General features: G+C 60.7%; 1 protein-coding gene across 7 annotated transcripts; it reads left to right on the top strand.

Annotated features, from left to right (window-relative positions):
* Positions 1 to 1,313: 1,313 nt before the first annotated feature.
* Positions 1,314 to 17,818, top strand: ZBTB7B (zinc finger and BTB domain containing 7B). Of its 7 annotated transcripts, none has more exons than XM_065545084.1 (5): positions 1,314 to 1,451; positions 1,868 to 1,968; positions 9,267 to 9,406; positions 13,951 to 15,110; positions 15,514 to 17,818. In XM_065545084.1, exons 4-5 carry the CDS (start codon positions 13,957 to 13,959, stop codon positions 15,977 to 15,979), a joined length of 1,620 nt encoding a protein of 539 aa, XP_065401156.1. In that variant the 5' UTR covers positions 1,314 to 1,451; positions 1,868 to 1,968; positions 9,267 to 9,406; positions 13,951 to 13,956; the 3' UTR covers positions 15,980 to 17,818. The 7 variants fall into 7 exon arrangements, with proteins under 7 accessions (XP_065401156.1, XP_065401151.1, XP_015311965.2 ...); XM_015456479.4 differs by lacking the exon at positions 1,314 to 1,451 and adding an exon at positions 1,640 to 1,694; XM_073994324.1 differs by lacking the exon at positions 1,314 to 1,451 and adding an exon at positions 9,923 to 10,022 and having other exon boundaries at positions 1,872 to 1,968.

Below are 17,818 nucleotides of genomic sequence, written 5' to 3'. Positions count from 1 at the left end.
CCTTCCTATAGCCCCCCTAATTCTCCAGTGAGATAACGTCTGGGGTGGGGGGCTGTTTGGTTTGGCCTGAGCCCTCAGGGGCGCCTCACACTTTCCGCCCCTGGCTGGGGCGCAGGGCAGCGGCCCCGAGGCTGAGTCACGGCCCGGCGCGGAGAGGGAGAGAGGGAGAAAGAGGGAGGGAGGGACCTGGACTCCGCCCCTCATGCGCGGGGATCCCGGGTCAGCCCGGGTGAGGGCCAGGGCCCCCCTGGCGCCGCCCATTGTGGTCCAACAGGTTGAGCTGGTGTCCCGAGGAGCCACCTGCTGGAAAGGGAGGGAGGCCCCCTGCGGAGGGGGGTTGGGAGGGGAAAGCGAGTCCGACCCGGTTCGGCCTGGCTTGTCGCGGGGGAGCCAAACCTGGCCCTAGGTAGCCTGATGTGATTCCGTTTGACACTAGTGGGAGGGGCCCTTTGGGGTACGCAGCTCCGCAGGCTCAGTCGGAAACATCCTTCACCCGCTACCTTTCTCAGTTGGGGGGCTCCCAAGTATTTATACCGGTCCTCCCCAAAACCTACACATACCACACATCCCAAAACATCCAGGCACCCCTCGCCACCTGGGTTTCTGAGCGAATCCATGTCAAGATATCCCTCCTCGGTGGAGACTCAGTTTCTCCACTTAGGGAACCCGCGGGATGGAGTTGGGGAGCAAAAGCGTGAGCGCGCCCCCTCCCCCTTCGCAGACTGGGCCCCTCCCCTCCGACAATGCCAAGGCCGCAGCGGGCACTGGCGACAGCACAGAGGCTGCTTGCCCGGGGCGCCCTTCCCTCCCCGCGGGGCACCGTCACGCGTGGGGAGGGACGCAGGGCGCCCGCAGGCTCAACTCCCCGGCTCCCTCCGAGAGGGGGTGGGGCGTAGGGGCCGGAGCTGAAGGCCTGGTGGCTCCCCCTCCCCCTCCCTTGTAGGTCCCTGACCTGATTATAGCCCCTCACGGGACCCCCTCCCTCAAGACCCTAAGTCCCCAATTCATTCCCACCCAGCCTATCCCTAACCTCTCATACCCTTCCCTCCTGAGGTCCTGACCCTGCAGAAGCCCCTCTTGGAGGAGAGGGAGCCCCTGTAGGGGGTGCTTGGTTCCCTGGCCGCTGCGGACACTGCCCCCTCCCCCCTCCTCTCCAGGTTCCAGGCCAGCCCCTCGGCTCCGCCCCCTCCCTGGACGAAAGCAAGGCGAGACCCACTGGAGATGAGCGGGTATTCAGGCCAATGGGCGGACAGGGCGGTGGCGTGCAGGGGGCGGGCAGAGCAGCGGCAAAGGGCTGGATGGGGGCCTGGGGCGGAGTTTGAGTTAAGGTGGACTGGGAGAGATAGGGGCAGGAGAAACGGGGGGAGAGAGGGACCGCGGCAGGTGAAGGGAGACAGAGAGAAGGAAAGAAGGAGGGAAAGGAGGAGGGTGGAAAAGGCTAGGAGAGCTAAGTAAGAGTTTGGAGGAAGGGGGCAAAAAAGGAGGGAGGGACCCATCTGCGCTCTGCAGGGACTGGCTGGACGAAGGGGTTGAAGTTTATGTCCTTATTGGGCGGAGGGAGGGGGACCTGGGGGGGCGGGTGAAAAACCAGGAAGTGACAGAGGGTGTTGCTAAGTGTTGGGGGGGGAGTTTGGGGGGTGGCAGGGGCGGGGGGAGGGAGGGGAGGGATGGGGGGAAAGCAAGCAGGAGGACAGGTGAGACAGCAGGACAGGTGAGGCGGGCCCTGAGGGGGGGGCGGGTGGGAGCCAGGTGAATGTACGGCTCTTGGCGGCCGAGGGGGGGCGGGCGGCAGGAGGAGGCAGAGGGCGGCGGAGGAGGAGCCCCCCAGCAGCGAGCGGCGAGCAACTGACCGCGGCCTTCTGACCAGGACCGGAGCAGGGCCCCAAGCCCCCGGGCCTGGTGGGGGACGCGCTTCTTCCCACACCCTGAGCCTCAGCAGCTCCAGCCAGCGGACCCGACGGCTGAGAGGTGAGTGTACCCCACTTTTGTCTCCTGGCTCGGGGTTCACTAGACTCGAGACTACTGCAGTGTCCTTCGTCCGTCCTGTAAGTGGGACCCCCACATACACACGCATGCAGATCAGATTCCCACCACTCCCCTTCCCTGTGCTTTCCCAACACCCCGGGTCTCTGGAATTGGTTTTAATTGGGAGGAAAGACAGAGAAGGAACTGCGGATGCCCCCCAACCCTGGGCGGAGGGTCCCCAGAAACTTTCTCTGCACTTCTCCTGGGATCAGACAGACAGGCGGCTTCGGGATGGAGAGGGGGTGAGGCGACGGTGAGCGTTTCCCCAGTCTCCTTCGTGACTTTAGGGGGAGACCCCAGACCGGACCGAGTTGAGGGAATGGAAACGCTGACGGACTCTAACTAGGACAACGCGCACCCCCCCACCCCGCGCCCCCTGGCGCGGTGGGTTGGCCCCAGGCCAGTTGCATGGGGGTTGGGGGGGCGCAGGAGGAGCCGCTGCTTGGGGGAAAGTTACCGGCTGGACTACGGTTTCTTGCGCTTCCAGAGCCGCGCTCTCTCCAGCGGTAGTGGGGCTCAGCAACAACCTCCGAACCGACATAGAACGACCTCCCTCTCCCCTGCCCCTCAATCCCACTCCCTTCCTTCAGGCTCCAGTACCGCCGCTACCTTTTCCACGCCAGCTCATGCCCCCAGAACCCGAGAGCCAGGGCGGGTGACTAGGAAGAATTCTCCTACCTACCGCCCGTCCCCCCACCAGCGCCGGCGCACCTGCCCCAGCCCAGAGTGGGGGTCGCTACAGTGTTGTTGTAGAACCTACAGAGTGAGCCTGGCAGAAGGCTGCCATTCAAAGGGGTGGGGGGCGCTGCTTTCAATTTCCAGCTTTCTCTCCCTCCTCCCACCCCATCCCAAGTAAGAGAGCGACGTGTCCCGGCCAGAGCGAGGTGGGGGCGGGAGTGGGGGGGCGGCGTGGGCAGCGGGTTGTGCCCGGACACGTGCCTGCCCAGGCGCCCCGGCCCTGCTGGTGTTTAGAGAGAGGGCGGGTCCCCTGCCCCCCGCCCCGCACAACCCCCACGTATCAAAGGGCGGCTGAGACGTGGTGAGACCTCGGGGCGCCCTGGGGGGCGGGGGGGCGGGGAGCCTGGGTCCGGAGCAGGGGAGGGGCAGAGGCGCCGGTGCTAGCTGACCCACAGGAAACGAGCGCTGCTGACCTAGTTTGGGACACCGGAAGTGGGTGCTGGGGAGAGGGGGAGACCGGCTGGCTGTCCTGGCTTCCGGGCCAGGTGGAGGGTGTTCTTGAATTGACCCCCGCCCGAATGCCTTGGAGACCCCTTGCTGCAGCCGAGAACGGGAATGAGTCAGCGCAGCTATTCCTCCTTCCCCCAACTTATTCCTGGAGGAGGGAGACCGCTTATCAGGGGCGGGGGAACCAGATTGGGCTGTGAGGGGTTAAACCAGGATGGGAACTGTCTGTTCCCTAAGGGAGTATGTGTGAGTGCGGGGATGAGGCCTGGAGGATTATGGGGTTGCCTCCTGCTGCCCTACACACACCAACTGGTTTGGTCACCCCTGTACCCGCCTGGCACTGCTGGGAGAGCTGGCATGGAGTGGGCATCAGGTTGGGGAGGAGAGAGTGGGCATAAGGAGTGTTGCGCTGCACTAGAGAGGGACATACTTGTGACTATGTCTGGGTGGTAGTTAGTGTTTCTCCTTAGCGGTAACTGGGGAGAAGGGCAGGGGGCTCCCCCTGGAGCAGCTGATGAAACAAGGAGAAATCTCTGTCAGTGCCTCTGTCCCTGGCCCCGGGGACCCCAGCTCCCCCAGCGTGCCTCTGTTACATGGTTGCTGTGGGCACAGCACAACTAGCTGGCACCCCCAGACACTGTCCCCTCCCTTGGGTACCATACACCCCCGGCCTTGGCATAGGGGTCAAAAAGGGGTTAATACCACCAGAATGGGGCTCTGGGGAAGAAAGAAGGCAGTGCCCACTAGGCTCAGGTGTCAAGGAGACAGGCTTGCTCTAATGGGACACTCATCACTACTCAGCCCTGGCTGATGTAGACCCCAGTATCTGGAAGACAGGTGCTGTCCCCTTCTTCCCCATGGTGCCCCCTGGCACCCAGGGCCCCCAGCTCCTCCTTGGCCTAGTGCCTGCCCAGGGAGGGCGCGGCGGGCAGCGGGGGCTGGGCTAACAATGCACCATCAGGCCCTTTGTGTGCCTGCACTTGGCACCCTGGGGAAGGGTGGGGGAGGGGGCCCAGCAGGCATGGGGGGCGGAGCGCTCTGGGGTGGGGACAGTGAAGGCTGGGGGAGAGAAGCAGAGAATGAAAGCAGGTGGGGAGGAAAGGGAAGTAGGTCAGATAGGATGCCAGCCCCCCATTCCAAGCCAAGGCTGAGAAAACCAGCCCCTGATCCTATGGCTGCCTGCATGGCATCAGACTGAGGGACAGCCTAGGACTGGGCATTTCAGGTCAGAAGTCACTGCCCAGGGGAGTGCTCAGATGGAGGAGGTTTGGCCTGGTACTGCCCCCCTTCTTAATGGCTAAGAGACCCAATTCTTCTGGCCCAAGACCAAGGTCCCAAGATGAGTAGTGAATGGGCTCCAGGCAGGGCACTGCCCTCTGACAGAAGCCTCTGGGCCTGCTGCGGGGCTTCCTGCCTCTGTCCCGCTTGGCTCCCTGACCTTCCTGAGAGTTAAGACTGTCCTGACACCAGGCCTTAGGGCCTATGCCTGTTTTGGCCTAGGGCAGGAGAGAACAGTGGGGGAGGAAGGTGGGGACAGGCAGATGGATAGGACCCTGGCATGGGGTGTGCCCGCCCTGGCCTCTTCCCCCTCCTTGTGCTGAGTAAACTCGTGAGTAAACTTGACGTTTTGCCCGGACAGTTTGAAGTTGCCTCGCTGCCCCCTCCCCCCCACCTCTTGCCAACACAGAAGCGGCCAGGCGCCAAGGCGGGCCTGGGGGACTGGGAGGTAGGGGATAGAGCTGCTGTCATCCACCATCAAGTGTTTGGTGGGGTGGGGACAAGAAAGACCCCCACACCCAGCCAGGCCCAGGTCTTGGCAAGAATCTTGGCTGGGGCCTGCAAGCATCTGTCCCAGAGCCTTGGGGAGCCCAGGAGAAGTGACTTCAAAGCAGGTCCTCTGCCCACTTCTGACCTCCACCCCTACTAGGGAAAGGCACCCAGCTACCACCTGGCCCCCTGAATTGCCATCTTTAATATTCACTGGCACAGGGACAAAGCTACCTTTAACAAATTCCCCAGGGAGACCAGAGAGGGCTGCCCTCTTCATCCTGTCCCACAGCTTAGGATGGACATCTTAGCCCTCTCTTCCCTGAGGCCTCCAGATGCCATGGTTCTGCTCTGGAGGATAGCATTCTCATTTGCCAGCACTTGCCCTGACTACATCTGGCCTAACCCCACATATACCTCTACCATATTTACCATCAGGCCTAGCCCTGATCTCCCCAAGCCCCTTCCTTTGCCTGCTATCCTCCCCAGAACCAGGTCAGCCTTCAGAGCTTCCCAGTCAGCAAATAGCTATGCCAGATTCAAGGTTTGAAGGTGCCCCAGGCAAAAGAGGGCTGATGGAGGCAAAAGAAACAGTGATCCCCATAAATATATCAATTTGCTATCTTTTGACATCACTGATTCCTCTTTCTCCCAGGCCAACAGAATGACATGGGGAAATGCCATCCCAGTCCCTGACAGGCCTCAGAGTGGGGCTCCCCCAGGCCTTTACTTTCGACCTCATGTCTCTGGCTTCAATTTCCTTCCTGTTTCCACCGTCCCCCCAACTCCTCCCCACCCATATGCCCCTTTCAACAGACATCCTCTCCTCCTTCCTTCCTCCTTTCCTCCCCCTTTGCCTGGGAGCAGGGGTCCTCTTTCCTCCACCATGGACATCCTAGCCTTTTACCTCTTCTTAAACCTAGCCCCCTTGGAGATTCATGAGCAAGTCATCTGCCCTTCCCACCCATCAGCAAGGCTCTGGGGAAGAGGAGAACCCAGGGCTTCTCAAGGGGTACTACAACTCCCAAGGTACATACAAAGCAATTGTGGTGCACACTGGGAATTGTAGTCCTTGAGCTCTCAATTTGGCTGAGTCTGGAAGTGTTTCTTGATGAGGGTGAAAACCAGAACTGGGATGGGTTGGAATGTGGGTACCCTCTGCATCCCCCCACTTTATTCTTGCTATCGCATTGCCATGGGATGCCATGTACCTATGACTGACATCCATCTCCCTTGCTGAGACATGCTACCCGTCCTCACCTTAGGGCCCCACCCAAAAGATGCCCACACCCTGCCCTGCTGTCCCTGGCAGGGGTGAAACAGAGGGGCCCCATGAACTCCCTCCCTGCCCCCTGCCCTCTAGGCTGGTTCCCTCCCTTTATGGGGATCAAAGGGCAGAGAGCAGCCCCACCCCACTCCCTCGCAGGCTGCAGGCACTAGGGCTCTCAGGAATTGCAGGGACTTTGGTGCCCAAGCAAATGCTTGGGCAGGGGGAATGCCGGGAGGTTGGCACCTGGTGGTAGGGAGAGACACTGGCCCCCACCCTGGGGTGTGGAGCCTTCATTAACTGCTCACAGGGCTGTCCATTGCCTCCTAGGCTCTCCCTGTGTAGGCCCTGACCAGTGTGCTACATCTTGAGGGGGTGGCTTGAGAACAGGGTCTTAGGCCTTATCTGTAGGGCCTAGGGGCCTGGGCCCGTCAGACTGGCACCAAGGCACAGGGTGACCCTCCCCCACCTCAGGCCCACAGTTGGCATGGGGCGCTGGGAGCAGGGGGGTAGGAGGGAGAGGAGGGCAGGACTGCCAGCATCCTGGTGGGTAGGTGCCAACCGGGCCGGGAGCTGGTGAGGGGCAGCAGGCCAGCGGCATTGAGCCAGCAGCTGTTGGGGGAAAGGGGAGGGGATACTTTAGGGGGCATTTCTATGGTACCCCCAAGCCTAGCAGGACTTGGGATGGCCTAGTGTCTGGGGGACACTAGGGCACTCCTCATTCCAGGAATAAGGGACCCCAGGAGTTGTTTAAGTGAAACTTGGTGGCCCATCCATGTCTGGGCTCAGAGCCCTCCTGAGTTGCCCCTCAGGCCCAGGCGGGTCCCACCCAACCGGCCAGGGTGGCAGCAGCTTGCGCAAGGGGTGGGGCTAGGCGCTTCCCAGCAGATGCCCCCTCCCGGCTCCTTCCTCTTTCGGTGCCCACAGCTCCCCCAATCTGTCTATCCCCCTCAGGCCAGCTCTGTACCCCCTGATCCCCCTGGCTATTGGGGGCTGGCATGAGTGCTGCCCCCTGGCCTGGTTGGCAGGGGTTGGCGCCCGGGCAAGGAACTGTGGTATGTGAGTGGGTTTGGGGTGAGGCTATGGGGAGGGCGGGGTGCCGCCTTGCCCAGCCCCTGAGGGCCCCAGCCCAGTACAAGGTAGGGAGAATTCGGCCAGCTCCCAGAGGGACTGAGGAGCCTGCTGGGGTCTAGAGGGCCTCCTTGTGGTCCCCATCCCACATATTCTGAGGGGCTGGGACCCAGGCACCTGTCACCCCTGGCACTGACCGTCCAGGGTTCCCCTCCTCCCTCTTCTGGCCACTGCCACCTCTGTCCCCTCCCCTCCCTTCTTCCTTCTCCTGGTCCCACCTCCAGTAGCCTCTCCCATTGCTCCTCCTCATCTCTGTCCTCCTGGACTGTCCCAGCTCCTACCTTTCCTACCCCTCACCTTTTTCCTCTTTTAGGACTGAGTAAGGACAGGAGCGGGTGGGTTCTGCTGGGGCTTCAGGCATCACAGGCAGAGACTCTGGGCCCTCTCCCACGCCGCCAGCCCTCCGGTAACCCCTCCCTCCAAGCTGGGGGGAGGGGGGACAGCACCCAGAGGGTTAAGGCTGTAGGGGGGAGGGGCTGGGCCAGGTCGTGGGCGGCCCCTTTGAAGGAGGGAGCTGGAGCGGGGAACAGCCACCCTACCTCCCCCCAAGCCTGGCCCTCCCCCACCTGTCCCAACCTGCTGCCCCCAGGGGCCAGGAGGAGTTGCCGCCAGGCCCCTCAGCATTCAGGTGAGTAGGCCCTGCTCTGGCTCGGGAGATCAGGCCCCAGGGGGGCTTGGAGGCCTAGAATTAGCCTAGGGTCAGAGGACTGAAAAACAGGCCAGGAAGAGGGTGCCCAGACTTCACAAGAGAGTTTAGGGAACTGAGGGCTTGAGAAGCGGGAATGTGGGGAGGCTTCAGTGTCTAAGAGGACCCGCGCGGATCAGGAGAGGCAGAAGAGCGGCCTATAGGGACTGAGTGATTGCTGGGCCAGGCCAGAAGGCTGGTCAGGCTGGCAGAGAGCCGGGCTCCGGAGATCGGGCTGGGGTGTCCTCTGGGGCTGGGGGGCTCAGGTTTCTGCCGGCGGCTTGGCGGGTGTGGGGTTACCAGCCAGCTCGGTTACCCAGCTGGAGACACTAGGCTGGGGGGAGGGGGTGGGCACAGGGCAGACCCTGGCACCTTGTGCGGTCTCCTCAGGCCCTAAGGGGAGCTGGCACTGTCCAGGCAGACCCTGCTGAGAATCCTGATGGCCAGAGTCTGTCCAAGTGGACAATTGCCTGGTCCAGGGTGGGCACCCTCCGGGGAAAGTCCAGCAGCTCCAGGGCTGGAAACTCTGACGGGCACAGAGGCACAGGTTGTCCCTCCACCCCCACCCCACATCCGCTCTCGCTGCAAACCCCCCTCCACCACTTATTCTCCCCAACTGGCTCCCAAATTGTGGTCCCCTGCTTCATCCAAAAGTGGGGCGTGGATGCCCTAAACTCAACCATCTTTTGGCAAGACCAGGTGTTGGAGGGCAGGCCTGGCCCCTGATTTAATTCCTCTGCCTCTCTCCACCCCTCACACGCCTGGGGAGAAGGGAAGGGATGCTCGAAGCAGGGGGCCAGTGGAGACAGTGGAGAGGTTTGAGCAAGAGACAACCAAGGGGAAGAGAAAGGAGAGGCGGGGACAGTTCCTGGGAGGAGGCCTAGGGACACTGATGTGGTGGAGAGGGTGCGGAGTTCAAGGAGGGCTGAAGGAAGGAATGCAAAGGGTGGACTTGCGGAGGGAAGACAAGGGTCGAAGGAGGCAATGAGAACAAGGAGGCCAAGAGAAGGGCAAGAGTGAAGACTGGCTGATGGCAGGGAATACCCAAAGGTGGTGGTGCGAAGGCTGGGAGAGTTGCCCCCATTCCTTCCTCCGCCATCTTTTATCTCCCTCATATTTCCCTTGATGGAGACTAAGGGGCTATGGGCAAGGGCTTGTGTCATGGAAAGAAAATGTAGGGAAGCATTAAGGTCTACCTCATTTCAGGAGCCCCAGAACCAGGACTGGGGGATTTGGAGCTGGGCAGAGACTTAACCCCCACAGCACCGGGAAGCAGCCAACTCCCCTCGCCTCCTTCCCCCTTCGTGGCTTGCGGTCTCTCTTCCCCGCCTCGGCCCCCAGGAAGTGTGAGTGCTGGGGGTGGTGAGGTTAGGAGGGGAAGCGTCATATGGGGGATGGGGAAGGCATGCACAAGCTTGGAGGGGCTGGGGTGGGGAGAGAAGAGCTCCATAAATGTCAGAGCATCCCTGGGCAAAGAACCTCTTCTTTGAAGCCCTTCTAGTCCTCATGTGAGAAGAGGTTCAGCCCCTTTACCTTCCCTCCCCAACTGGGCAATCCAGATGGCTTCGGCCCCTGGGCCCCAGAGGCCCTGAGAAGTGGTGGAGGAAGCTGGAGAATAAGAATTCCTGGGTCCCTTAGGACTTTGGACTGGCTGTCCAATTTCCCCACCCCCCTGGTCCAGACGCAGGCCAAAGCCCTGGCTTCGTGCAAACTTAGTTCCAAAAAAACAGGAAGAGAACCTGAGGCTGGAGTTGGGGTGGGGGTTGGAGGGAGAAAGGAGACAGAAGTAAGGGGGAGGGGTGGCCAGCCAAGGCACCAGGAGTGTTGGGAAGAGCCTCAGGTCTCTCCATCATCCCTGGCAGGAAGATGTTACAGCCTGGTCCTCATCCTCCCTCACCCCAAGCTGCTGCTCCTGGAGAAGCCTGGCCAGGCCCCTCTCAGGCTCCCTGGCAGAGCCTAGAGGTAGGGGCCTTGGAACCTGGGGAGGGGGGGCTCTGTGTGCCTGTGTCTCAGGCCCATATCTATTTTCTCCGCCGCTAATCCTGGTTCTGCCTGCTGCCCCCCACACTAAGCCTCACTCCCCTAATCCCCAGGGTGGGGAAAGGGGGGCCAGCTTTACTCAGCTGCCCTATTCAGGGCCTCCTATCCCTGCCCTTCGGCTGGCTCAAGCCAGCAGTGTTGGCCCTAGTGGCCCCCAGCCCTGCACTGGACCCTGCCTGAGGTCAGCATCTGGAAAGAGTTCCTGTCTCCCTTTTCTTTCCAAGACCGGGCCAGTGGCCTCCACCTTTTGGTTTCTTGGTGCTGGACATACCCTGCCAGGTGCCCTTGAGCACTGAAGGGCAGGTGATAGGCACTTCCACCTTTACCCCCTCCCAACTTTCTCACCCTGAAGTCTTCCCCCAACCAAAGATAGGGCAGGCTTGACTCAGGGCCCAGTTTCAAGAGAGCTGCCCACCGGCTTGGCCGGTCTAGCAGGCCTGACAGTGAGGGGAGCCTGGGGGGGTGGCGGGAAAGAGGGGAGTGATGGGGCGGGGCCCCCAGTTCTTCCCCCTACCAGGCAAACAGACCAAACAGACCTTGCCCGGTTCCCTGGCACAGCTGCACCCCCAACCACCACACACGCCCATGCCCACAAGGTCTTAGCAAGAGGGGGCATGCCAGACTGGGTGGGGATGGGCCGCCTTCATGGGGCGTCAGGGGACTGGGCCCTCTGGGATGCAGAGGTGGGAAAGGTGCCCAAGGTGGGGTGGGCACCCTGGCACCAGTGCCCTACCCTGGCAGAAAGAAGGGATGCCTTCGCCCCACCCACCCCTCCCAGATGATGGGCCTAGGAGGGCCCCTTGGCCTGGTTGGCACCACCATAGCTCCAGGTGGCACCTATATTGGCATGGGTGCTAGAGCCCTGGGTAAGGGTTAGGGGAGTTTCCCAGAAGCTAGAGAACCTTATGAATACCCTCTCCTTCCCACGCATGTCCTCTGCCTCTCCCCCTCTTTCATTGCTACCTCTTGGCCATGGGCATTGGATTTGGGCCTAAGGAGTTAAACACCCACCCTTGCCCAATCCCTGTGTGAGTTGCGTGGTGAACGAGCCTGAGCCTGTGACCTGACAGTGAGGTCAGCCAATCAGCGCCCCCACCACACCAAGTTGCCACGGAGACCGGCCCTGGGGTGGGAGAAAGGAGGCGGGCTTAGCAGCGGGAATGGGTGGGGTGGGCAGGGAAGGAGGGAGAGGGATGGGGTGAGCCACGTGCCTGCCAGTGCCCAGCTCCCAGCCAATGGACAGCGAGGACAGCCCCACCCATCCCCCTTAGGAAGGACAGGATCCACTTGGGCCCAGGAGGGTGCCTACTGCTGCTTAAGTGGCTACAGCCACTGTTGCTGCTGCTCCTCCTGCTGCTGCTGCCCACCTGGTTTTTGTTTGTTCCCAAGTCTGGGGGCCATTTGCCACTTGTACCATTTGTAAAGTACAGTCAGGAGGATTAAAGGGAGCAGGGAGAGCTCTCAGATGGCTTGGTTCCTAGGGAAAGAAGTGGTTTGAGGACTTTAAGGTGGAAACAGGTGGGCTATCTAAGGGTGCCTAGATGTGGCTTACAAGCAAAGACGGACATGCGGGTGCTGCTCACCTAAGGTTTCTGTGTAGGAGCCCTGGCCTTGCAATGAAGGGGGCAGGCAGGGAGGCAGACACAGAGAATGCAGTTCTTGTGTCCTAAAGAGAAAATTTGTGGCTGGGCGCGGTGGCTCAAGCCTGTAATCCCAGCACTTTGGGAGGCTCAGACGGGCGGATCACGAGGTCAGGAGATCGAGACCATCCTGGCTAACACGGTGAAACCCCGTCTCTACAAAAAAATACAAAAAACTAGCCGGACGGGGTATCAGGCATCTGTAGTCCCAGCTGCTCGGGAGGCTGAGGTAGGAGAATGGCGTAAACCCGGGAGGCAGAGCTTGCAGTGAGCTGAGATCCGGCCACTGCACTCCAGCCTGGGCGACAGTGCGAGACTCCGTCTCAAAAAAAAAAAAAAAAAAAAAATTTGTGGCTTAACTCCCCCATTCACTCCCCCACCCCCCCAAAAAAAAACCTTTCCCCATCAATGGCCAGGGCTGAACAGCTGCTGACGCGGCAGAGGGGACCCTGACAAAATATCAGTGGGACTTGCCCTAAGGATCAACAGGGGTAGTCTTTAATATTACATATGAGGAACAGGCCTCCTCAGGAAAGGAAGTGACTTATCCAAAGTCATGTAGCTAGTAGTAGCCTGGTTCCCTCAGGGTGATTTGAGGGAGGGAGGCTGACCTGTCCCCAAGTAGTTTTCTTAACAGAGGCCATCTGTATAGTGGAATCTGACCCCAGGCTAGGCCAAGGCCAGAACATTTATTGAATCCCCACTGCGTATCAGGCATTGTGCCATATTTGGTCTCATTTAACCCTCACCACAACTCTAGGAGTCAGGTGGAATTATCCTATATTACAGACGAGGAAGGCGGCTCAGAGATTAAATCACTTGTTTAAGGTCATGGAGCTAACTGGTGGCAGAGACAGGATTCAAACTCAAACCTGGCTGACTCCAGAGCCCAGCTCTTTCCAGGCCCCAGCACTGTCTCCAGTTGCTCCAGACCCACAAAATGTCAGGGCTGAAGGGCTGAGCCATTGGGGCCACTACTTCCACCCCCTCCTTGCACAGCTGAGGAAATGGAAGCACAGAGAGAAATGACTTTCCCAAGGTCATTCAGCAAGATAGTGGCAGAGCCAGGATTTAAAGCAGGTCTCACCCCCTTCCAGGCCCCAACCCCTGCCCACACCTCTGCCAGCCTTGGGATGGCTGGCTGCTCTGCACCCACCTCCTGTGGCTGGGCGTTGGAGGGTAAAGGATAGAGAGCAGGACCAAGGCCCTCTGGAGATGTGGCTCTCCTGGAATACGGAGAGAGGGGTGGCAGTAGCTGAGGGGGAGTTGGGGGGTGGGACTGGAACTTGGCCTATTGGCAGTGGGGGAGGGGGCGGGGGCGATGCTTATCTGTGCGGGGCAGGAAGCAACCGCGCCAGCCAGTGACACCCCAGCAAAGGGTGGCTGCTCCTTGGCCCCATGGGGGAGGGGAGGATGTGGGGGGAGGGATGCTGGGAGCTGTGTTTCCCGTTTGGCCTCAAGAAGTGGGGGATCTAGAAGGGGAGATGAACCTTTGGTAGCCAGGGGAGGGGCACGAGGAGGAAGAGGATGATGCTTGGAAGCTGCCTTCTCTTGTTTGTATATGTTTTACAGTGTCCTAGCCGCTTTGGAGAGAGATAACTTGAGTTAAAGCACCTGTCTGCCTGGCCTCCAGCAGATATTGGTCCAGTGTGAGTCTGAACTCTCTCATTGGCCTCTCCCCAGGTTATGAGGAGGTTTCACTACAAAGACCGTTACCTCACTTTTCAAATGACTGAGGCCAGCTGCCAGTACCACCCCGGTCCTTCAGCCAATTCTTTATGAAGCCTGAACCAGGACCCAGGCATCTTAGCTCCTAGTCCACTGCTCCTTCCAAAGAGATGGGGAAGGGGGCAGGTGACACAGATGGACCTCTATGAAAAGGCCAGAAAGGCAGGGCTCCTGCTGCCACAGAGGCAGAATAGAACAGTGTAGTGGTTAGGAACAAGGACCGGGCCCACTGCCTGAATTCAAATACTGTTCTGCACTTAACTTGGAAAATCACTTCACCTGTCTGAACCTCAGTTTCCTTGTCTGTGAAACAGATGATGATCATACTTCGGAGGGTTTTGGAAGATGAAATGAGTGTAAAGTACTCAGAAGGGTGACTGGCATGTAGTCATCCTTCAATAAGTATTGGCTAAAGTTGGTCGTCTTTCCCCAGACCCCTATGGGCTGAGCGCTCTTAACCTCCCCTCTATTTGACTCTGCAGGAGAAGATGGGGAGCCCCGAGGATGACCTGATTGGGATTCCATTCCCGGACCACAGCAGTGAGCTCCTGAGCTGCCTCAATGAGCAGCGCCAGCTGGGCCACCTATGTGACCTCACCATCCGGACGCAGGGCCTTGAATACCGCACCCACAGGGCTGTGCTAGCTGCCTGTAGCCACTACTTCAAGAAGCTATTCACTGAGGGCGGTGGCGGAGCTGTCATGGGGGCTGGGGGCAGCGGGACAGCCACTGGGGGAGCAGGAGCAGGCGTGTGTGAGCTGGACTTTGTAGGGCCAGAGGCACTAGGCGCCCTCCTTGAATTTGCCTATACAGCCACACTGACCACCAGCAGCGCCAACATGCCAGCTGTGCTCCAGGCTGCCCGCCTGCTGGAGATCCCGTGTGTCATCGCTGCTTGCATGGAGATTCTGCAGGGCAGTGGGCTAGAAGCTCCCAGCCCAGACGAGGATGACTGTGAGCGAGCCCGCCAGTATCTGCAGGCCTTTGCCACAGCCACAGCCTCTGGAGTTCCCAATGGTGAAGACAGTCCTCCACAGGTGCCCCTCCCACCACCTCCACCACCGCCACCTCGGCCTGTTGCCCGCCGCAGCCGCAAGCCCCGGAAAGCTTTCCTGCAAACCAAGGGGGCCAGAGCAAACCACCTAGTCCCTGAGGTGCCCGCAGTACCTGCCCATCCCTTGACCTATGAGGAGGAGGAGGTGGCGGGTAGAGTGGGCAGCAGTGGGGGCAGTGGGCTGGGGGACAGCTACAGCCCTCCCACAGGAACCGCCTCCCCTCCTGAGGGGCCCCAGAGCTACGAACCCTATGAGGGTGAGGAAGAAGAAGAGGAGCTGGTATATCCCCCAGCCTATGGGCTGGCGCAGGGTGGCGGGCCCCCGCTGTCCCCAGAGGAGCTGGGCTCAGATGAGGATGCCATCGATCCTGACCTGATGGCCTACCTAAGCTCCCTGCACCAGGACAACCTGGCACCAGGCCTGGATGGCCAAGACAAGCTGGTGCGCAAACGCCGCTCCCAGATGCCTCAGGAGTGTCCTGTCTGCCACAAGATCATCCATGGGGCGGGCAAACTGCCTCGCCACATGAGGACCCACACAGGCGAGAAGCCCTTTGCCTGCGAGGTCTGCGGTGTTCGATTCACCCGGTGAGCAGCAAGTGGGGAAGGGCCCGGCAGGGGTCGTGGGTAGGGGACAGGGTGGGAGGAGAGGGGGAAGGAGTTAGGAGACCCGAGGTGGAGGTAGGTGGTCGTGGAGGGACTGGGACATGAGTGGGTTACTGGAATGAGGAGAGCAGAATAAAACAAGCCAGCGGGGGGTGGGTCTAGAGCATGAAGGATTTGGTGCCCAGGAGGGCAGTGCTGGAAGCAGAGGAGTGGATAATGGCAAGGCCTTGTTAAGCTAGAGGTGAGCCAGCAGGGTATCCTGGGGCAATAGTGGGGTAACAAATGGTGAGGGACAGGGATGGGACAAGGCCAGGGTGGTATGACCAGAAGGAGCCAGGGATCCCATCCTGAACACCTCCCTGCCCCTCACCCCTGCCTGTGCCAGGAACGACAAGCTGAAGATCCACATGCGGAAGCACACGGGAGAGCGCCCCTACTCGTGCCCGCACTGCCCAGCCCGCTTCCTGCACAGCTACGACCTCAAGAACCACATGCACCTGCATACGGGGGACCGGCCCTATGAGTGCCACCTGTGCCACAAGGCTTTCGCCAAGGAGGACCACCTGCAGCGCCACCTCAAAGGCCAGAACTGCCTGGAGGTGCGCACCCGACGGCGCCGCAAGGACGATGCACCACCCCACTACCCGCCACCCTCTACGGCTGCTGCATCCCCCGCTGGCCTCGACCTCTCCAATGGCCACCTGGACACCTTCCGCCTCTCTCTAGCTCGATTCTGGGAGCAGTCAGCCCCCACCGGGCCCCCGGTCTCTACCCGGGGGCCCCCTGATGACGATGAGGAGGAAGGGGCACCCACCACACCCCAGGCTGAAGGTGCTATGGAGTCCTCTTAAAGAGGGACGAGGGCCAGGCTGAAGCAGCACAAGGCCGGGGACACCCATGCCAAGCAGTGGGAGCACGCAGGACAGACACAGCAGGGGTCTGGGGCACGGAGCCTTGCTGGTGTCAGCATCAGCCCTTCCTCCCAGAGCCCTCATTCCAATTCCGAGCTAAGAAGGTATTGGGGCAGAGGCTCCCCAAATTGGGGTGATCCCCCAAGGAGTGATACATATATTGTGTATATATTTACAGCTCTATTGTAAAAGTGGGGTCCCTGTCCCCAGCTGCTCCTGGGGAGTAGAAGCAATAATGTATTTCTGATTTGTGGGTCCCACTTCGGCTATGCGGGTTTCTAGGGGGTGGGGGCTTGGGACCAAAGCCTTGCCCCGCCCCTCTGCCCCTTGGGGGTTTTGGCTGTGTAAGGGGGTGAAGGACTGCCCCTCCCTTCCGAGACCCCTCCTTCCTGGTTTCTGTTCCTTTTTCCTGGCAGTGAATTATGCAAAGGGGGCCGGCAAAGGAAGGGTAGGTGGGGGAAAGCCAGGTGGAAGCTTGAAAGACTGGGGGACTGGGCCTGTAAGGAAGGAGCCATCCCAGTCCCCCTCCGCCCTGCTCCCGGCGCTGAGTCATGGGGTCGCGGAGAAGAAGGGGGCAGGGTGGCCTGATTGGCTCGCCCGCCCCTGGGGGCAGTGGAGAGGGGCCCCGCCCAGCTAGGGGAGCCGCTCCGTTCCACTCCCCTCCCTGTCCCTCCCTCCCCGCGGCCCTGGGCAGGGAATGTCTTGTTCCCGCCGCTCCCTCCCCGGGGCCAGAGGGCAGGGCGGGCCGGGCGGCGTCCTACCCTCTTCTCCTCCCCATCTCCTCCCCGCCCAGGTGCGAGCCGGAGCCGCCGCCACCGCTGCCGCCCCTGACTCACGCCGCCCCCGGGCTGGCGCAGCGAAGGGTGTGGGACAGGGTGAGGGGTTGGAAGAGCCTTGTGGAGAGCGGGCGAGCCGGCGCCATCTGGCGGCCATGCCCTGAGCGGGCGAGCGCCCCCCGCGGCTACTGGAGCGAGCTGTCTTCTCCTCAGCCACCCCAGCTGGTGAGCGGCGCCCCCTTGCCAAGGCAGTGGGCACAGAACTTCTCGCTTGGCCGCAGGGAAAGGGGCTGCGGACCTGTGGGAAAGTGATCCCCTTCCCAGATCCTTGCCAGCTGGGCTTCCTGTCAGGCAGGGGAGAATAATCCCCTCACTCTTCTCTTAGGATTGAATCCACCCCCATTCTGTACATAGCCTCTTCTGTTGGTCTTGTTGAAATCTAGTTTCAGATTTTTAACTACCCAATTCTGCTGGGGGTGGGGGACACCCCCCCCTTCCTCGCTGGGTGCTGGACCCCTTTTGCAGCCTGGGCTCTGCCTTGCACTATTTCCCCTTCCTGGCCTGACGGCTCCTCCCCCTCCTTAAAAGGGGCAGGTTCAGGGGCCCGGTGCTCTTCCTCCCTTCCATGCACCCCCATGCCCATTTGCACAGCTGCCCAGGTACCCCTAACAGTGGGGAGGGGTCACAGGGAGGGGGTAGCGGGACCAGTCCCTGTATCTATTTAAAAAGTGATGATGTAATATATTGGGGTGGCAGGGAGGTCGGGTTGTCCTGGGCCTCATCTTAGCATTTCAGGTGATGGGGGGAGCCCAGGGCTGGGGAGACCTGGGGCCCAGCCCCAGAGAGTGGGGACAATGTGGCCTCCTTTCTCCCTACTTTCGGCTTTCCCAGTCAGTGCCTTAGGGGGGAGAGGCACTCCCCCCCTCCTATTCCCTTCCCCCCATCCCAACCCCCCGACCAAGGGTGTAAGCGACAGGAAGAAATAATAATAATTTAAGATTCA

This window comes from Macaca fascicularis, chromosome 1 (genome assembly GCF_037993035.2).
Source record: "Macaca fascicularis isolate 582-1 chromosome 1, T2T-MFA8v1.1".
Taxonomy (NCBI): Eukaryota; Metazoa; Chordata; class Mammalia; order Primates; family Cercopithecidae; genus Macaca; species Macaca fascicularis.
This window is presented reverse-complemented; position numbering and strand designations above follow the sequence as displayed.